General features: G+C 36.5%; 1 protein-coding gene across 7 annotated transcripts; it reads left to right on the top strand.

Moving 5' to 3' along the window:
* Positions 1-7,294: 7,294 nt before the first annotated feature.
* LOC109078946 (poly(A) polymerase gamma-like) lies at positions 7,295-17,676 on the top strand. 7 transcript variants are annotated; one of them, XR_006161444.1, is made up of 25 exons: positions 7,295-7,393; positions 8,042-8,209; positions 10,559-10,625; positions 10,709-10,790; positions 10,931-11,040; positions 11,117-11,170; positions 11,255-11,366; positions 11,465-11,554; positions 11,709-11,847; positions 12,001-12,073; positions 12,161-12,281; positions 12,354-12,438; positions 12,509-12,562; positions 13,090-13,209; positions 14,297-14,406; positions 14,511-14,632; positions 14,733-14,896; positions 15,358-15,470; positions 15,630-15,832; positions 15,980-16,060; positions 16,216-16,275; positions 16,355-16,470; positions 16,556-16,656; positions 16,892-16,963; positions 17,237-17,676. XR_006161444.1 is itself a non-coding variant. In XM_042768334.1 (23 exons), the coding sequence occupies exons 1-22, from the start codon at positions 7,377-7,379 to the stop codon at positions 16,451-16,453; spliced, it is 2,241 nt and encodes a 746-aa protein (XP_042624268.1). In that variant the 5' UTR covers positions 7,295-7,376; the 3' UTR covers positions 16,454-16,470; positions 16,556-17,676. The 7 variants fall into 7 exon arrangements, 4 of the variants coding, with proteins under 4 accessions (XP_042624268.1, XP_042624267.1, XP_042624269.1 ...); XR_006161442.1 differs by having other exon boundaries at positions 16,892-17,676; XR_006161443.1 differs by having other exon boundaries at positions 16,556-16,963.
* The last annotated feature ends 337 nt before the right edge of the window (positions 17,677-18,013 follow it).

Below are 18,013 nucleotides of genomic sequence, written 5' to 3'. Positions count from 1 at the left end.
TAGCCTACAATAACCCCTGACATAAAAACTCTTAACACTTTTAAAATAAGCTAAGATACAAGTTAAAATAGGCCCTATGCAAAATAATTACATTAATGCGTTAAAATAAACGGGATAAACATGCTACAATTAATAAAACATGTTAATTATATACGCGGGATTAAAGGATAAACACGGAGTCTTTAAAGAGGTTTCTGATGATGGACAAGGAATCGCGGAGTTTGGGAGATTCAGGGAGCACAAAAAGCAATAATGCCGTGCTCCCAGGCTCCCTCTAAGTGGTTCAGCAAATTATGATGACAAGGAATTCCGCTGGACTTCACCAAAAAGAAACGAGAGAAGTGAATTAAAAAAACTAACTTGAGTTTTACGACATTATAGAGCGTTAGTATTAAACAACTGAAAAAAAATAATTAAAATAAAACGGGACGCGACTTTTTTACAAAGATATATGTTTGGGATTTAAAACTTCAAGGCTCATATTCCTCGTATACTTTTTCTTCATCCTCCTCTTTTTTACAGCCAAGTTAAGATGTAAACATTTTTGCTATTCATTTGCTTGGTTGATCAATTCTATTTATTATTTTACAATTTGTAAAAAGACTACAAAACGCACTGCAGTGTGACGATTTATTGCAGAGAAGAAGACTTTATAGAGTTTATACGTTTATATAGCTAATTTATATTTGTTCGGTTCGTGCTGAATGATGAGGAGGGAAGATGATAGTCGTCAATATTAGTCAACATGAAAATTAATGTAGTGCAATGTTAAATACCTTTAAATGACAAATTATAAAGATTATTTAAATGTTTTGCGCTGTTTTTGGACGATTTTCACGAATTGATGTGTATTGCAATTATAAAAAGAATCACAGTTTAAAAGAAATCTATATCTTTTTACATATCTGTAGTAGTATGCATTTTTCATTCAAAAATGTTTAAATCTATGTAATACGGTTAAATTGTAATTTATTTTGATGCCTCAACGACAGCCTTAAAATGAAGAATCTCGACGTAGCTACTGGAACATCAATATGTCAATCACTAGTGTTTTGTTATATAGATAAACTAATTTTTTTAGAAATCACCAAAACAGAGATGTAGTGTATATGCAATCTCTTAGTCAGAAATATTTGGACCAGATTTCTTAGCATACTTATATCCAGCAATAATTTGGCAAGCAGATTGGATTGTTATAATTTCAATCAGACTGAGAAGTCTGGTGATTATACAATTAACTTCAGGGCCATGGACAGCGACTCTTGCAAATGGTTTCCACAGCCACACAAACTCTGGCATTGTGTAAGCTTGTCTGTAAGCACAGAAGGGAACCACACGCTCAGGAAACACGTTGGTTTTCCAGCTCACGATACTGCCAGAAAATTTTTTATTTAGTACGGCACTTTACTGCTATAGCGTGATGACCAACAATAACAATGCCCTTTAATAATCTGACAAGCATACCGATTCCGATTACTAAATGCTTTCAAACTCTAGCATTTATATAGCCAGAACATTGGATTTAAAAGGTTTTTAGGTTTTATGTACCTGAAAATGAAGCATTCAATCGTCATTTCCTCACCATGTATTTCAAACCTTTTTTCAATTGAAACATAGAGAGGCATTTGAGATATATGTGGTTGTTTTTGTTCATACAATGAAAATCAATGAATTTCGAAATGGTTTGATTTACCAAAATTCCAGAATATATTATTTTTGTGTTCAGGAAAGAAAGAAATTCATGCGTTTAGAATAACATGGCGAGTGGTAGTAAGGGCCAGATAAATAATTTAGTTAAACTATACTGCTATAATTGAACACCTCCAGTTGTTTACTGCTACCAAATAAAGAAAGAAAGAAAAGAAAAAGAAAGAAAAGAAAGAAAGAAAGAAAGAAAGAAAAGGTTCTATGTAGAGAGTGTTTGTTGTGTTGTGTTGTGTGTTGTGTTGCTTGTCGTTAAATAGGCTACAGCATTAAAGACGGTTGAGTCTGATAAATATTGTATTTAGTGTGTATTTATCCCTTTTTCGGAATTATATCATTTTAACTTCACACAGTTCTTTCTATAATGTGCAATTACTCGGTGTCATGTTCAAATGGGCCTTTATTTTCTGCTTCGAGCACCTTTGTAACATGCTGTTCCGCAATCTAGAATAAAGGACACAGCATACTGAATTTGAAAATGGGCTAAACTATTTAAAGACATAAATAAAAATGTCGGGGCCGGGTCGTTTTTTGGTCGTAAATGGTGAAGGGGGGTATTCATCCATAGATACATGATTATAAAAAAATAAATAATAAAATAAAAGCTCAAGTAAAAAATCTACCAAATCGACTGCACTTACGCAGGAGGAGTAGAAAATAAGAATGTTCAAAAGTTTACCAACGAGGTAACAAAAGTGTTTTAGCAAAAGAGTGTGACGAAACCGTTGAAATATCACACGAATTGAAATGTAAATGGCGCAACTAGAAAAACAATTAACGATGTGAAGCTGCGGCTTTGCTACACATTTATACAAGATCAGTAGTATAGGCTAAACATATAATTTGGGTAGTGTTTATAATAGTGGTCACTGAATGACAAAATAAATTTTGTAACATCACCGTCGCCTTGAGAGAATTTTATAGATTGTTAGTCTGAATTATTGGAACAGAAATTGTGAATTTGTGACATTATCCTGTATAAAACTTTGTAATATTACAATATAAGTGTGTGGTGTAATAATATATATATTCTTTGGAAGAATCTTGCCAAAAGCCTGGCTCGTGTCTAATCGATTCAATCACAACATATGCCAAAACTCATCAAATGGAGCAGATACAGCCTATTATAACCCTTAATGAACGTGGTGTGTGTGTGTGTGNAAAGAGTAGAGATGCGAAGAAGCGAGAGACCGTAGGGATAACGAAGAGCGAGGAGTATGGAGAGAGAAGGACGCAGGGCGCACGCGCGCTGGGAATGCCAGCTGTAGGCCGCGACGTCAGCGTGGCGGCTTTCTCCTTACCCGGACAGCGGCTGACAATCCTCGGAGGCGGCCGGCCGCGCCCCTTGGCAGGGAAGTGGCCCCCCGTTCGTACTTCAATTTCACCTAGGATAGTGTTTTGTTATAGAAAAAAACTAATTTTTAGAAATCACCAAAACCGAGATTGTAGTGTATATGGAATCTCTTAGTCAGAAATATTTGGACCGAATTTCTTATGCTACCGCCTTATGCCAGCACTAATTTGGCAAGGCTGATTGAAATTGATATCTAATTTCAATCAGACCATGAGGAATGGCTGGGTGATTATAGTATTGCGTTCGGAACCATGACGCATGGACGACGATCTCTTGGCAATTGGTATTTTTTCCACAGCCACATCAAACTGCTGGTCCATTGTATAAGCTTGTCCTGTAAGGCACGGGATGACACACGCCTTCAGGGAAGAAACCGGTGGGTAATTATTCCCCGGCCTCCCACGATTCCTGCAGAAAAAATTTTTATTAATTGCCGATTTTTACTATAGCGGGATGACCAACAATAACAAGACCCTTAATCTGACAACGCACCGATTCCGATTACTAAATGCTTTTCAAACTCTAGAGGCTAATGCTGCCGCCAGACAACCGGAGTTAAAGGTTTTAGGTTTATGTACCTAAAAAGAGACACAGTCAATCGTTCATTTGTCTCACCCACATGTGTTTCCAAACCTTTTTTCGGTGAAACATAGAGGGCATTTTGAGATATGGCTGCGTGTGTTTTTTGTGGCATACTAATGAAAGTCAATGGGTACCGAAATGGTTTTGGTTCACCAAAATTATTCAGAAATATATTATTTGTGTTCAAGAGAAGAAAGGAAATTCATACGATGATTTAAGACATGACATGAGAGTGAGTAATGGGGCTGAATAAATATTTTGGGTGTTCGGACTATCAGGCCTTTAAATAGTAGGAAACACCTGCCAGTTGTTTACCTGTTGCAAATAAAGAAAAAGAGAAAGTAAAATGAAAAGAAAAAAAAAACAAGAAAATAAAAGAAAAGAAAAGAGGAAGTTTCGATGTAGTATTATGTAGAAGTGTTTTGTTGTGTTGTGTTGTGTTGTCTTGTCTTGTTGAAATAGGCTACAGCATTAAAGACGGTGAGTCCTGATATAGGCTATGTATGTTAGGTTGTATGTTGATCCCTTTTTGTTTTCGAGAATTATATTCATTTCATAACTTCACAAAGTTGCTTTCTATTAATGTGACAATTTACTCAGTAGTCATTGTTCAAATGGGCCTTGTATTTTCCTGCTTCAGAGAGCACTTATCCTTTGGTAAATGCTGTTCCGGCCAATCTAAAATTAAAGTGAACAACAATTGACTGAAATGGGGTGTGAAACTGGATTCGAAAATCTTAAAGACATAAATAAAGAAAAACATGTCGTTGTTCCCGGGTTCGTTTTTTTTGGTAACTTAAAATTGGTGATAGGTATCTAATAACATGGAGCTACATATTTCTAAAAAATACACTAAATAAACGCTCTCACAGTCACAGTACATCTACCCAATCGACTGCACACTACTGCCGGATTGGAGTAGAACATAGGAATGTTCAAAAGTTCCGAACCAAAGTGTAAACAAGAAGTGTTAGATCACAGGGTGACGAAAAGTTGAAAGTATAGACACCAAATGTAAGCGAATGTTACAATGGCACAACAGAAAGCTTAATGTAACGATGTGAAGTCTGGCGGCGTGGTTTGCTACACATTTATACAGTAGATCCGGTAGTATAGCTAACATATATTGGGACATCTGACGGTATAATAAGTGGTGTCCCTGAGCAGAAAACAATAAATTTTAGCTTAAAATCTCACAAGTCGCCTTCTTGAAGATTTTATAGATTGTTAGTCTAGTTATGTGTAACAGAGAAAAATTGCATGAAATTTGTGACATTATCCTGTTATAAAGACTTTGTGTAATTATTACAATATATATGTGTAATTATATATATATATATATGATATATATTATATATATATATATATATATAATATAATATATATATATATATATATTATATATATATATATATATATATATATATAGTAGTCTACTATATATTATTCATTACATAATATTTATATGATATCTATAATTATTATATATTTCACTAAATTCTTCTTTGGAAGATCTTGACGTTCTGTTCAAAAAATGGTACAAAAAACACAGTATAATAATAATCATAATAATAATAATGTAGTCTCCGGTATATTATGAGTGCCCAACGCTACTGAAAATCATCAATAATTAGGAACAGTATAGTCAACAGTATGGGGCATACTAAAAGAACTCTCACTCCACATTTGCTGTACAGTTGCGTGTGCTAGCTCACTGGAGCACATGGAACCACTAGATGGGCGCCTGTGGATAAGCGATTACGCACAGGTAAGCATATGCCTTTGGAAGAATCTTGCCAAAAGCCTGGCTCGTGTCTAAATCGTATCAATCACAACATATGCCAAAAAACTCATCAAATGGAGCCAGGATACAGCCTATATAACCCTTAATGAACGTGAATGTGGTGTGTGTGTGTGTGTGTGTGTGTGTGTGTGAGGTGTGTGAGGTGTGTGTGTGAGGTGTGTGTGTGTGGTGTGTCTCTGTGTGTGTGTGGTGTGTGTGTGTTGTGGTAGTAGCTATATAAAATAATTCAAATGATATTAAGACAAATAAATTAGATTAAAAAGAAAGTAAAATAATAAACAGGTATAAATAAGATTACAAAGTCAATAAAGTAAATAATACAGTAAGTTAAAATAATGTATAAATTAATATATAATATATATATTATAGTAGTGATATATATATGATAGTAAACAATTATATTAGATAACAAATTCGATAAAAAATAAACTAATATACTATAATGAAATGAGTAGGAAAAACGTAGTAGTAAATTTGATCTTTATAGAAGAAAATATATAAAGATTTCTTTTAAAATTCAGGAAAATTCGAGGGGTCCCTCACACAGGCATGATTATGATTTGGGGTCTGTGGCAAGATTGAAAAGCCCTGCCCAAGTACCATTAATGTAGCAGTGAGCTTGTTGGGTCACCCGGAGAACAATTGTCAGTTTGTCACTCTATTGTCTCAAGTCAAATTTCCAATCACACCCTATTTGTGTTTTCACCAGCCAGTCGTGTTATATATATATATATATAGTTCTATATATATATTATATAGGTATACATACTATATAAATATACACACACACACAAACCCACACATTTCCAAACTACTTAAAATCACTTCCAAATCAACGCAAATGAAGCAGCCATACGACAGAGTACAGTAAAGCCTCCAACGAGATATGACACAGACAAGTATCCTCGGTTCAGTGTAAGAGACTGATAGGACAAGCAGGCATATAAGAAAAAAAATAGAAGTATTTCCTGCTAAAAGGGAGCAATACCAGCTTACTAACATATAAGGGTCATATGCCCTTTTTGAACAGTTAAATGTTCCCCACTTAAGCAATAAAAAAAATGTGCAAAATCCTTATATTTATTTGTTACTCCTCCATCCTAGTACATCCCTGCATCTCACTTCTATTCCATTATCATCTACATCTAGCACCACCTGTTCATGACATTTATTAATATTGGTTCGATTTTTTTATTTTTTTCTCCTCTCGTGTTGTTGGCAATAAAGCTCTTCTGATTCTGATTCTTCTGATTTTGCCGCACATAATACAATTTTTTGTTATCCTTGTTGAATAAAATATTTCATTCAAATCAAAATGTCCCACTGTGTTGTATTTAATAAATACACTTCCACCCATCAATAGTGTTCCAAACAGAGTATCGATATATCCCACATATTTTGAAAAGGGACAAAACTCATGGGATGTACTTACGCAGCACTGGTCACGTGATCCGGCAGTAGCAGCTTCTGCTAGCTAGCATGTTGTCACAATATGATCTTTTGTGAGTTTACTTTTTGACCAGGCCCAGTGCCGGTGGAACTGATACATTTTTTTTATTATATTTTTTTTGTTAACAAAACTTTAAAATACGTGTCCATACAACAGATAACTTTCAAAAATAAACCCACTCCGAGAAATATCCACTAGAATAAACAAATCAATTTTCTACTCTGGATTACTACTTTTCACCAAAGAGTGCAAATGTAATATTTAACATAAAAAATGACTGTGTCTGACAGATCGCAAGCTACATTGCTCGCACTAGTCCGAGGGTATCAGGGCGCAAAGCATGTCGGGAGATGTCTGTCCGGTGGGCGCCATATTGGAGCAACAACTATTGTTATAAATTGAGACGGGGCTGCTGCTGGGCTAAGTTTACATGTTTTCTACGTGTTTGTTCTGAAAACATTTGGATATTTCTACGCAAGGTCATGAAAGAGATGTCAACGTAAGTGTTTCCGTGCTTCACAGTGAATATTAGTAGGTTAAACGAGTCGTTGAGGAAAATGCAGTGCTAGGGCTAGTTTTAGCCAGTTTACTGAGATAACGGTCAGAGAATGCAGGCTGTAAGCGGATAAGCGCCTGAATGTGTTTTTTATTCAAAAAACACTTGCATACATAACAGTAATTAAATACACATGTGTTTTAGTTAACTGCATTTAAACCAGTATGTATGTTGGTGGTGTTGGCCAAGTAGTCCGTGTCTTTGTTTTACACAAACATTGGGGCAATACTGGCGGATGTAAACGCGGTCCTTGTAGTTCTTGTGTTACGTTTCACTAAATCAAACCGCATTTGAATACAGAAGTACAGTGTGGTCCGACATTGTTTATATTGAGATATGTTGTATATATGTGTGTGTCTACTCACACACGCGCAATCCGTCATACATACACTTTTCTTTTACTTTCATATATTTAGTTCTGTCATAAGTTCTGATTAGAGAATGTTATCATAACAAAGTGCTCATGTTTTATTGTTGTTCTTGTAGTTTTCTGAGCTCCGTACTATTTGATTTTTTGTTTTTAATATTTAGTATGTCAAACAGTGCAGCATGGGCCTGTTATTAATGTCATCATCACATCTTCATTTGCAGGACTGGTAACAGTACGCTTGGCGGGCAGCAGCCTCGGAAACATTATGGCATCACTTCTTCAGTCAGCCTGGCCTTTCCCAGAGAGATAGACCATATCTACACTCAGAAGCTTACTGAGGCTATGAAACCATTTGGAGTGTTTGAGGGTGAAGATGAACTCAATCACAGGTGAGGGCTTTCATTTATGTGACTTTGCTGATTGAGTCACTGCTTTCCAGTGGTAAGAGAGGCAGGTCTGTGCCAAAAGCCAAATATTTGTTGCTCTCTGTTGCTATCCTTTCTGTTGCTAACTGTGGCGTTATCTTTGATGAAAGTACTAACATAAAACCTTTGAAGTAATCTCTATATCCTTACCGGATAATATCTTTCAGACATGTGTAGTGGTGTTTTTTTTTTGTTTGTTTTTTTGTTTTTTTTGGTAGACATTGACTTATTGTTTGGACATATGACAACATTTAACCCAATCTTATCCTGCTCATCTTTCCCAAAAATAGAGTGCTGTAAAGCAAAGCACACTACAAGAATTAAATGACAAGTTTGAAGCTTTTCACCAGCTTTGTATTGCCACACAGTAGAATGTGTAAATGAAATGTGTACTCGTTAGGGCTGCACGATGTGTCGTTTAAGCATCGATATCGCGATGTACGAATCCACGATAGTCACATCGCAGGATGTGCGATGTAGGCTGTCGTAGTTGATCCGTTATTCATTAACCTTACGGGCCAGCTGCGCCCCGGCCCTTGACGAATGTGATTCACGGATAAATTGCACAGCTTAACCATCATAGAGTGAAAGTTTATCATTTGCATGGGTTTTTAAGTCCTGTCAGTTTAACAGGGCGCATATAAGAACGAGCAGAGAGAGAGAGAGAGAGCGAGTGAGCGAGCGAGAGAGAGAGAGAGAGAGAGAGAGCGCCCCGGCCGCGCGCGCTCACCTTCACCGTCTTCAAACAACACGAGCGCTGTCTTCTCTCTCCCTCGCCGCATATTAATCAAAATCAATTGACACGATGGTGTCCAAAAAAAAAAAAAAAAAACCTATCCAGTGATGAAATGTTTTTCTGTGTTGTCAAATCTTGTGCGATATCCTAAACTGCCGAGGATAATTACACAACACGTGCGGTACACGTCTGATTCGCGAACTAATGATTCACTTTGAACCGATTCAATTTAATGAATGGTTTAAAACAACTGACCTGTCCAACACTGAACTCACGAGACGTCTGAATTGGTGTATTAAAAAAAAACTCTGTAACACTTTACAAATAATGTTCTATTTATTAAACTATTTAACTACATTATTTAACATTTACTATTACTAAAACTGCACTTCTACAACATTGTTAATTTCAACAATTAGGCTATAGCCTTCATTGTTTGAAAATCAAAAGTATTTGTTAACATAATTAATGCACTGTGAAGTGACATTACCAAACATGAACAGCTGTGTTTTTATAAACTAAGATAAACAAAGATTAATAAATATAGTAACAAAAGTATTGCTCGTGGTAAGTTCATGTTAGTTAATATGTTAACAATTCAAACCATATCCTAAAGTTACAAACAAATAATTTACTCTAATTTAAATAATACTCTGATGTTTAAATCATTTAAAATGAGAATGTAAGTGTGCTCACCCCATTTTTGTTTGTAAGAAAAAATTAGATTAGATTTCATATCGCAATATATATCGCAGAAAAATAAAATATCGCAATGTAATTTTTTCCCAATATCGTGCAGCCCTAGTACTCGTGCTTACACATTTTTATTATCCCTGCCCATGGACAGTCAGAATAACAAAGAAATCTTGGATGGCAATGATCCCAATGCATTATTGGTGTTGAAGTTTCCCAACCTTTTTAGGGAAAGGGAATATCACAGCCTTTTTTTTCTCTGTTTTCTCAAGTCATGTAGCACCCATTTAAAAAAATACTGCATAGACAGCCTAGTTTTGTTAAAATTCCATCCTCCAGCATTCCAACTGATGCACAAATGTGCCGTGGACAGCAGTCTTTAGTCTTGTAGCGTACACTTGGAGAGGTGTTGGACATTAATAATCATTATACCGTAGTTAAAACAACATACCATAATGTGGTTTCATAGTAGAGCTAAAGAGAATACCCGATCAAAATTATTAGCTCCAATGGGATTGCTTGGTGTCCTAATGGACATCCGATTTCAAGGGAAGACCTGATTTCTCACAACAGTGACACTCTCATGCATAAAAGTACAAAACTATTTAAATATCTTGCCATACCCTGGTGTCTGAAGTGCATTTGTTTTGCAAGCAGTAAAACACTGAGACCATTAAGAAATTGTGTAAAACGGTCATGTTACAGCTTTTTGAAAGCATTTTTTTTTTCTTTTTTACACAGTTTGATTTGTTGCTGGTTTAAACTAAATATCCTTTGACTTGTATTACAATATTAGGTGTCTAATATGTCTCCCCACAAACTAGTTTTTGCACAGTGTTTTGTGTGTTTTGTTGGCATTAAAAGGGTGTTTGTGTGTTTTATAGGCTTGCAGTTCTTGGGAAGCTGAATTCATTTGTGAAGGAGTGGATTGCAGAAATCAGTGACTCAAAGGTAAATAATACTGCAGGTCTCTTGACCTGATCACTTAATTACGTGATGAGATGCTTTTCTGAATCCTCCCTTTTCTCTCACAGAATCTTCCACTGTCATCAGTAACAAATGTTGGTGGCAAAATCTTTACTTTTGGGTCATATAGGTTGGGAGTGCACACAAAAGGTACATTTAATGAGCTTGATTGTACTGTAGAGCAACAGAATGACCTTTAAAGATCTGCAACTGTAAATTAAGATAGGCTTCACCATTATAAAGGGTTATATGTACTGTATTGTGCATATAAAATTGTTTTTTTTCTCTAGGTGCTGATATAGATGCATTGTGTGTTGCCCCACGTCACATTGAAAGAACTGACTTTTTTTCATCCTTCTTTGAAAAACTAAAACGGCATGATGAGATTAAGGATCTACGAGTGAGTACCTTTTCTGTTCGTCATTTTATACCTCTGCCACTGCTTTGTTTAAAGAGGGATTTTTATTCCTTTTCAGGCTGTGGAGGATGCATTTGTACCAGTCATCAAGTTCAAGTTTGATGGAATTGAGGTAAAACAGTTGAAGAAGTGTTTATGATACGCAGCCTGGTTGATATATCTTTTTTTAAACTTTTTTTTTTCCTCCTCCACCCAGATCGATCTGCTGTTTGCCAGGCTCGCTCTACAGTCAATTCCTGATAACCTGGACCTGAGAGGAGACTCTCTCCTCAGAAACTTGGACATCAGATGCATTCGCAGTCTAAATGGTAATACCCACTAAGATTTTATTTAAATGCCACATTTACAGACTAATTTGTCTGTTTTTTGTTTTTATAGCTTTACTTGTTATTTTTGTGTTTTGCAGGTTGCCGTGTTACAGATGAGATCCTGTATTTGGTGCCTAATAAAGAGAACTTCAGATTAACATTGAGAGCGATTAAATTGTGGGCCAAACGTACGTCTGAAAAACTTGCATTTAGACGCTTTTTGTCTGAATTGAAATCAAGACTTCTGATCTCTTTTGTTCTGAATCTTGGCTTGACATGCTAAAATCAAGTTAAGACTGCAATTCAATGACATGTTTTTTTTGTTTTGTTTTTTTTTTTTAGGCCGTGGAATCTATTCCAACATGCTCGGTTTTCTTGGTGGAGTTTCCTGGGCTATGCTCGTGGCCAGAACTTGTCAGCTCTATCCAAATGCTGTTGCCGCCACACTTGTGCATAAGTTCTTTCTGGTCTTCTCTAAATGGTGAGGTCATAGCACATTGTGTTCATATGGTGGAACTGAAACTTCACGTATTGTTTTGTTGATAATGTCTAGTCCTTTCCTGCAGCCATGGAATATCCACAATCCCACCCCCACCCCCCTAACTGCATTTCTGGTCTAATTGTGCTTCATCAGGGAATGGCCAAACCCTGTGCTTTTAAAACAACCTGAAGACAGCAATTTGAATCTGCCAGTCTGGGATCCAAGGGTTGGTATTCGTATGTTCATTGGAATGAAATGCAGTTTTCTAGTTTTTCTGGACTTTTCACTATACAGTTTGTCATTTTAACTTTAGGTGAATCCATCAGACAGGTATCATCTGATGCCAATCATCACTCCTGCATATCCACAACAGAACTCTACCTACAATGTGTCCACTTCCACACGCACCATCATGAGTGAAGAGTTCAAGAATGGTGTGTAATAGATTGTCTCTTATTGGCCATTTCTCTTGACCATTTGCTAATTTTTCTAAATTTCCTGTTTAGGTCTCACTGTTACAGATGAAATTCTTCAGGGTAAAGCCGATTGGTCCAAGTTGTTTGAACCTCCCAACTTTTTCCAGAAGTACAAGTAAGTGGATATCCACAGTGTCATATCAAACATCAGTTCAATCAGTTAATGTTGGTTGTTTTGTTTGCAGGCATTACATTGTCCTCACTGCCAGTGCATCCACTGAGGAAAACCACCTGGAGTGGTAAGAGCGCAAAAAATTCATTTCTTGCTTTTTTTTTTGTTTGTGTGCAAAAAGTTTTGGGGAATTTTAACTATTACTACTAATGATATTTGTGTCAGAGACTTAACCAAAAAAAAAAAAGTGTGGCTTGCTTCAGGCTAAAAATCTACCTCAGTTAATGCTGTAAACTATAGGGAGTCCCATTACTTGCACATTACTATAATATTATAGGAACCCAAATTATTAAATTCAATTGTTATTTAATTTTTGATGTAGTAATCAACATTTAAATAAAGAAATAAATTGTATGCAAACATGTAAGTTCCACATAAGGCAATTTTCACATTAATTTTTAGATCTAATTATAAAATTCTAATTAATTGATGAAATATAGTCATTTACACAGTGGCTGTCAAAATGTTGTTGTTGATAGATTGATATAAATATATAGCACTCTCTAATCAGTTCTCTGGTAAAAAAATAAATAAAATTGGGTTCTGGGTATGGAATCACAGAATCTTCATATAATGATGTTCTGGCCTCAACAGGATTGGACTGGTGGAATCAAAGATAAGAGTGTTGGTTGGAAATTTGGAGCGCAATGAGTACATCACCCTTGCCCATGTCAACCCACAGTCTTTTCCCGGGTCAAAAGAGAATCACAATGAGTAAGTAACAGATGGGTGGATGGCACGGCCAAAAAATGTTATCACCATAATGGTATGATGTAGTGTTTTTTTGTTTTATTAATGTATAGCAAAAGAAATGGATACGATTAATGCAATTTTATCACATGACATGCCTCTGGTACAATACCAGATCTTTTTGAAGGTAATTTCTGTAAATAATGCAAAGTAGTCTTGCACAGATTTATAGCTATTATGCCGCACAGACAAATGCCAACTAACAAGTTGGCTGTTCAATTTAGAATTTTATAAAAAATAACTGTCATGTTCACACTGCTCCAACAGACACCGAAAAACTTCAACTAAGTCTGACTTGGGTGGGAAAAAATGTATAACCCTGTAACCACAATGAAAACTTTACTGTTATCAATGTTTTTGCGTGTCGTTCTTTGCCTGAAAAGACGGTGAATAAAACGAAAAAGGCTGTGGGTTAAGCCGTGATTTCTGCTGTGGGGAAAACAGGGCACCTACTTGAATTTATGCAGAGAACTGCAGTGGGAAGATTTACAAAGGTTTCAAAATTTTGCTCGGGTGGTCCCCAATCAGTTTCGGTTTGCCATTTTTTTTTTTTGGATAATTTGCTAAGCACGCCAAGAACCTATTCGCAGTCTTGCCTCATCGTCATGGCAACGGTTCATGGCCAGGTCAGTTTACGTCAGAGTTTGTTGTGTGTTGTATCACACTGCTCGGACATTTCACGGCCCAACAAACGTCATTTGAACATATTCACTCGGGTTAAAACAAAATTGTGTACCAGTACATTTCTACCATTGTACTGGATTTCTGTTGTATTGCCATCCTGCTATAATAAACATGAGGCTAATGTTTTGTTTTGTCTAAAATTTTGATTTTAGCAGTATGCTCAGGCTTTCAGCTTTGCTTCCTAAATTACCTTTAATCAACATTTTATAATACCCATACTTATTTTGGGGCCATGGAACAGTACAACTCGGCCAGTGTGAGTTTTCCAACAGCAGATGCTCATTTCAAATGGCCTGTATATACAGACTGCCCAATTGACCTTTAGATCTTAAAATTCTCTTATAAATTTGCATGCTTTTTTCCACAGGAATGAATTTGTTTCCATGTGGTTTATTGGAATCAGCTTCAAAAAACTGGACAATTCTGACTGTGTGAATATTGACTTGACCTACGACATCCAGTCCTTCACAGATACTGGTAAGCTGCTCAGCCTCTATTGTTTTCCACCATGCTCATGTCCTGTGGATGTCCTGTGGAAACTTAATGGTCTTTTAATGTCTAAAAGTGGTGTTTCATTGTAGTTTACAGGCAGGCGAGCAATATCAGTATGCTAAAGGATGGCATGACTATTGAGGCCACACATGTGAAGAAGAAACAGTTGCATCATTACCTGCCTCCTGAACTTGTGCAGAGAAAGAAGAAGGTAAAAAAAAAAAGTCTGTTTATGGAAAAAAAATTAAAATTCTTAGTCTCTAAAAAAGCTAAACTATATCCTATCTGTATCCCATCTCTCTTTTGGGCAGAGTTTGGGAGAAATAAACCGGAGCTCAAATGGTGGCGGGTCAAAGCGCTGCTCTCTGGAAGGTAGTCAGCTTGACAGCTCCAGGGACACAGACATCGGCACCCCGTTCAGCTCTCCTATACCAGTCAGCAAACCATGCCAGCCAGTCTCCACACCTGAAGACAGGTAGTGTCACTGATCAGGACAAAATATTTGTTTAGCTAGTTCAGACCAAATGATTCTCAGGAATTTCTGAAAGATTGCAAGATCTTATGCCACCTGACTCAAATACCTCTCCAGGGGACTGAAATGCCATTTTCAGTTTATAGTATCACCGTTGACTGCCAGAACGCCTTTAGAAGTTCTAGGGGTTGGAACAGAAAACAAGACTTATTACTCTATTCTTAGATATTCCACTGCAGTGTGGAAATTATAAATGTCACAAACTGCATGTAGAGTGTCATGTTTTTATTTGTGGTCAAGCTAATTTTATGGCCTCATTTTCAAACACAAGAAATGTTTAAATATGAGTTAGCTGTAATGTCAAAATACTGTTACTTACAATTACTTAAATCGCTGGCAGTGTCTTATAGCAATGTTTTAATTTGTTTCTGTATGCACTTTCCTTCATTTCCTTTTTTTGTCAGTAGTATCACCCCACCCAAGCATCCAGTCCTTGTATTCATAGACAGCCCAACAGCATCAGAAGTTTCTCCTCCAAAACCAGAACAGGGAATGTCCATTCCAGTCATCGGATCCAGTAAGTGTTATCATGGACTTGTTCCTTTTTTTCTATTGGGGAAACACACTTTTTTTTTTTTTTTTTTTTTTTTTTTTTTTTTTTGGCATTCATTCTGATTCCACTCATCTAATACTTGTTTTTTTTTGTTTCTTGTTTTTTTTCTTTGTTTTTTCTCAGAGCCCAGCACCACTCCAGTTGCCAAGCCCCCAGCACCTCCCGCTGGCAACACCATTCCTACAGTGGTTGGCCGTAGTGTGATACCACGTATTACCTCTTCCTCCCCTATCCCCACTGAACTGCCCAACAGTGACAATGGAGCACCAAAGAGACCTCACTCTCCATCTCTGGAGGATCCACCTAAGAGGCACAAAGATACAGAGGTGCTAAGCTCTTTATAAAATACACAAGTCAAGAAATCCATTACAATTGATCAACCTTTCTGTGGATCACAAATATAAAAATGTTTAATCCAGTCTAGAAACTTCCAAAAATGCCTTAATATGTGACTGAATCCTCTTTTGCTTTAGGTGTTTTCTGATGACTCTGCATTTAAAGAGCCGCACCCTCCAAATAGTAATGGCTTGGACTGTGAAGAGAGGCCAGCAGTGGTGAGGGTTTTTTTTTGTTTTTTTCTCCGGTTTATTGGATTATTCTCAGGTGTTGACCATAATTGGCACATTTCACTAAAACTGTCATCAACAAAATAAGACCATACCCAGTTTTTGTGCAAAAACAAGTTTTTGTTTTTGTTTTTTTGACACAGGAGGGTCTTTCTGCAACCAAACCTATGCCAATACCAACCATTGATACATCGAGATCACAGGTAATTGACATAGTAATCATCATCATTTGAAGTCCACATCAAAATTGAAATGATTTTTGACTGGCTTTTGTGTTTTCAGAGACTACCCAGTAAAGAGCTTCCGGATGCATCTTCTCCAATTCCCACAAGCAACCTCCGCGTGATTAAAAATTCAATCAGACTCACCCTTAACCGATAACAGTGAACTATCTACAGGTAACATGAATTGGTACTGTTGCTGCCGCTCTTGGGTTTGTCCTTTAATCTATTTTCCCCTTTTATTCAACATCTGTCTGCACAGGTTGTCCCTTAGAGAGTGGAACCACACTTGTGTAACAGCAGTGCTGCTTTTAAACTGCTACTGATATTTGGCTGGACTTCCTGCTTGTTACACAGTTTGGTGTAAAGTATTGATTTTTTTTTATGCCTTACTGTGTCAGAATGCTTGCTTAAACATATATTTGAGCTTTTGAAACAAATTGTACAGTAGATGTAGTTTGTATATAACTTTAAAAAATCATTGTTGGTCTTTCTATGCCACCATAATGTAGTTTTTATTAACAAAAAAAAAGGAAAAACAAAAAAAATTGTCCTGTTTGTCACTGTAAATGAGATTCTTCATTTTTTTTGTCCAAAGGTTTTCCTTGCAGTCTTTTTGTATTCGCTGTATTGGTTCTGGTACAGTTTCTGGGAGGACCTTTTGTGTGGGGTGCGTATGTGTGTGTGTGTGTAGATGGACCAGCATTAGTAACTAAAAACCATGACTCCATTACCAATCACAGTAAATGCTGCTGCCACTCCAAATTTTTGTTAACAGCTCAGAACAAAAGAACAGTGTTAGATCAGAGGTTTGGATTTGTTGGGCCAAAATTTAAAGGCAAGTTTGGTTTTACAATGAGTTTGCGATTGTTTGTTAAATGATAACAGAGTCAGTGTTGGCTTTTGCGTGTGCATGTGCATGATTGTATTTCCCTGCGTCTAGGGCATCACCCCTGCGCCTCCCATGGAGGTCTGAATGGCAGTGTCTCCTGAACTTCAAGAACAGAGACTAAATAATATTTCTGCCCTCTCTCTCTCTCTCTCTCTCTCTCTCTCTCTCTCTCTCCTCTTCCACAAGCTACTGTCTTACTCATTGGGGTGTACAGAGAACACAAACTTAATGTTCATTTTGGGGTTTCTTAACATTTTATTTATTTGTACCATTATCATTTTTTTATATCACAGGTATTGCAGTTGAACTTCTTATTCCTCTAGACATTAGTTTCATCTCAGTTTGAATCTTCCTGTAACCTTTAGGACAATTTAAAAAAAAATCTACTTGTCATTTTTTTTGTAGGGCAAAAGTTGTATTTGAAAGGGTATTTTTGTATGTATTGTAAACTGCCTTCTTTACATTAAGAACATAAAATACACAAAACCCCAGAGTGGCTCCTGTGTTTGTTTGTTTTTGTTTTTCAAAACATTTGTCTTTGCATTACAAGGAGAAAAACCGGGAACTATATATACCTATTCTTTACCTAGTGAAGGTTATCAGATGCCAAGTGTTATTGCCTAGCATGACGTCATCGACTATGGGCGATCCCTGTGACGTACATCTTAGTAAAAAGGTTGTAAACACACGTCGCGTTAACCATTATCTTCATATAGGTGCTTCAACACCAAGTTATAAATAAGCGTATGGGTACATATCTTTGTACCTAACAATTCGATTCAAAGCGTAATTTATCTCTCAAGTGTTATCCTCTTTGTTGTTGGACAT

This window comes from Cyprinus carpio, chromosome A13 (assembly GCF_018340385.1).
Source record: "Cyprinus carpio isolate SPL01 chromosome A13, ASM1834038v1, whole genome shotgun sequence".
NCBI lineage: Eukaryota > Metazoa > Chordata > Actinopteri > Cypriniformes > Cyprinidae > Cyprinus > Cyprinus carpio.
The sequence above is the reverse complement of the archived record's forward strand: the minus strand, read 5'-3'. Positions and strand labels throughout refer to the sequence as shown.

Coding starts and splice junctions, on each gene's coding strand:
- LOC109078946 (XM_042768333.1), top strand. Junction 10,626..10,708: donor CAGAAATCAGTGACTCAAAG/GTAAATAATACT, acceptor TTTCTCTCACAG/AATCTTCCACTGTCATCAGT. Junction 12,439..12,508: donor AACTTTTTCCAGAAGTACAA/GTAAGTGGATAT, acceptor TTTTGTTTGCAG/GCATTACATTGTCCTCACTG.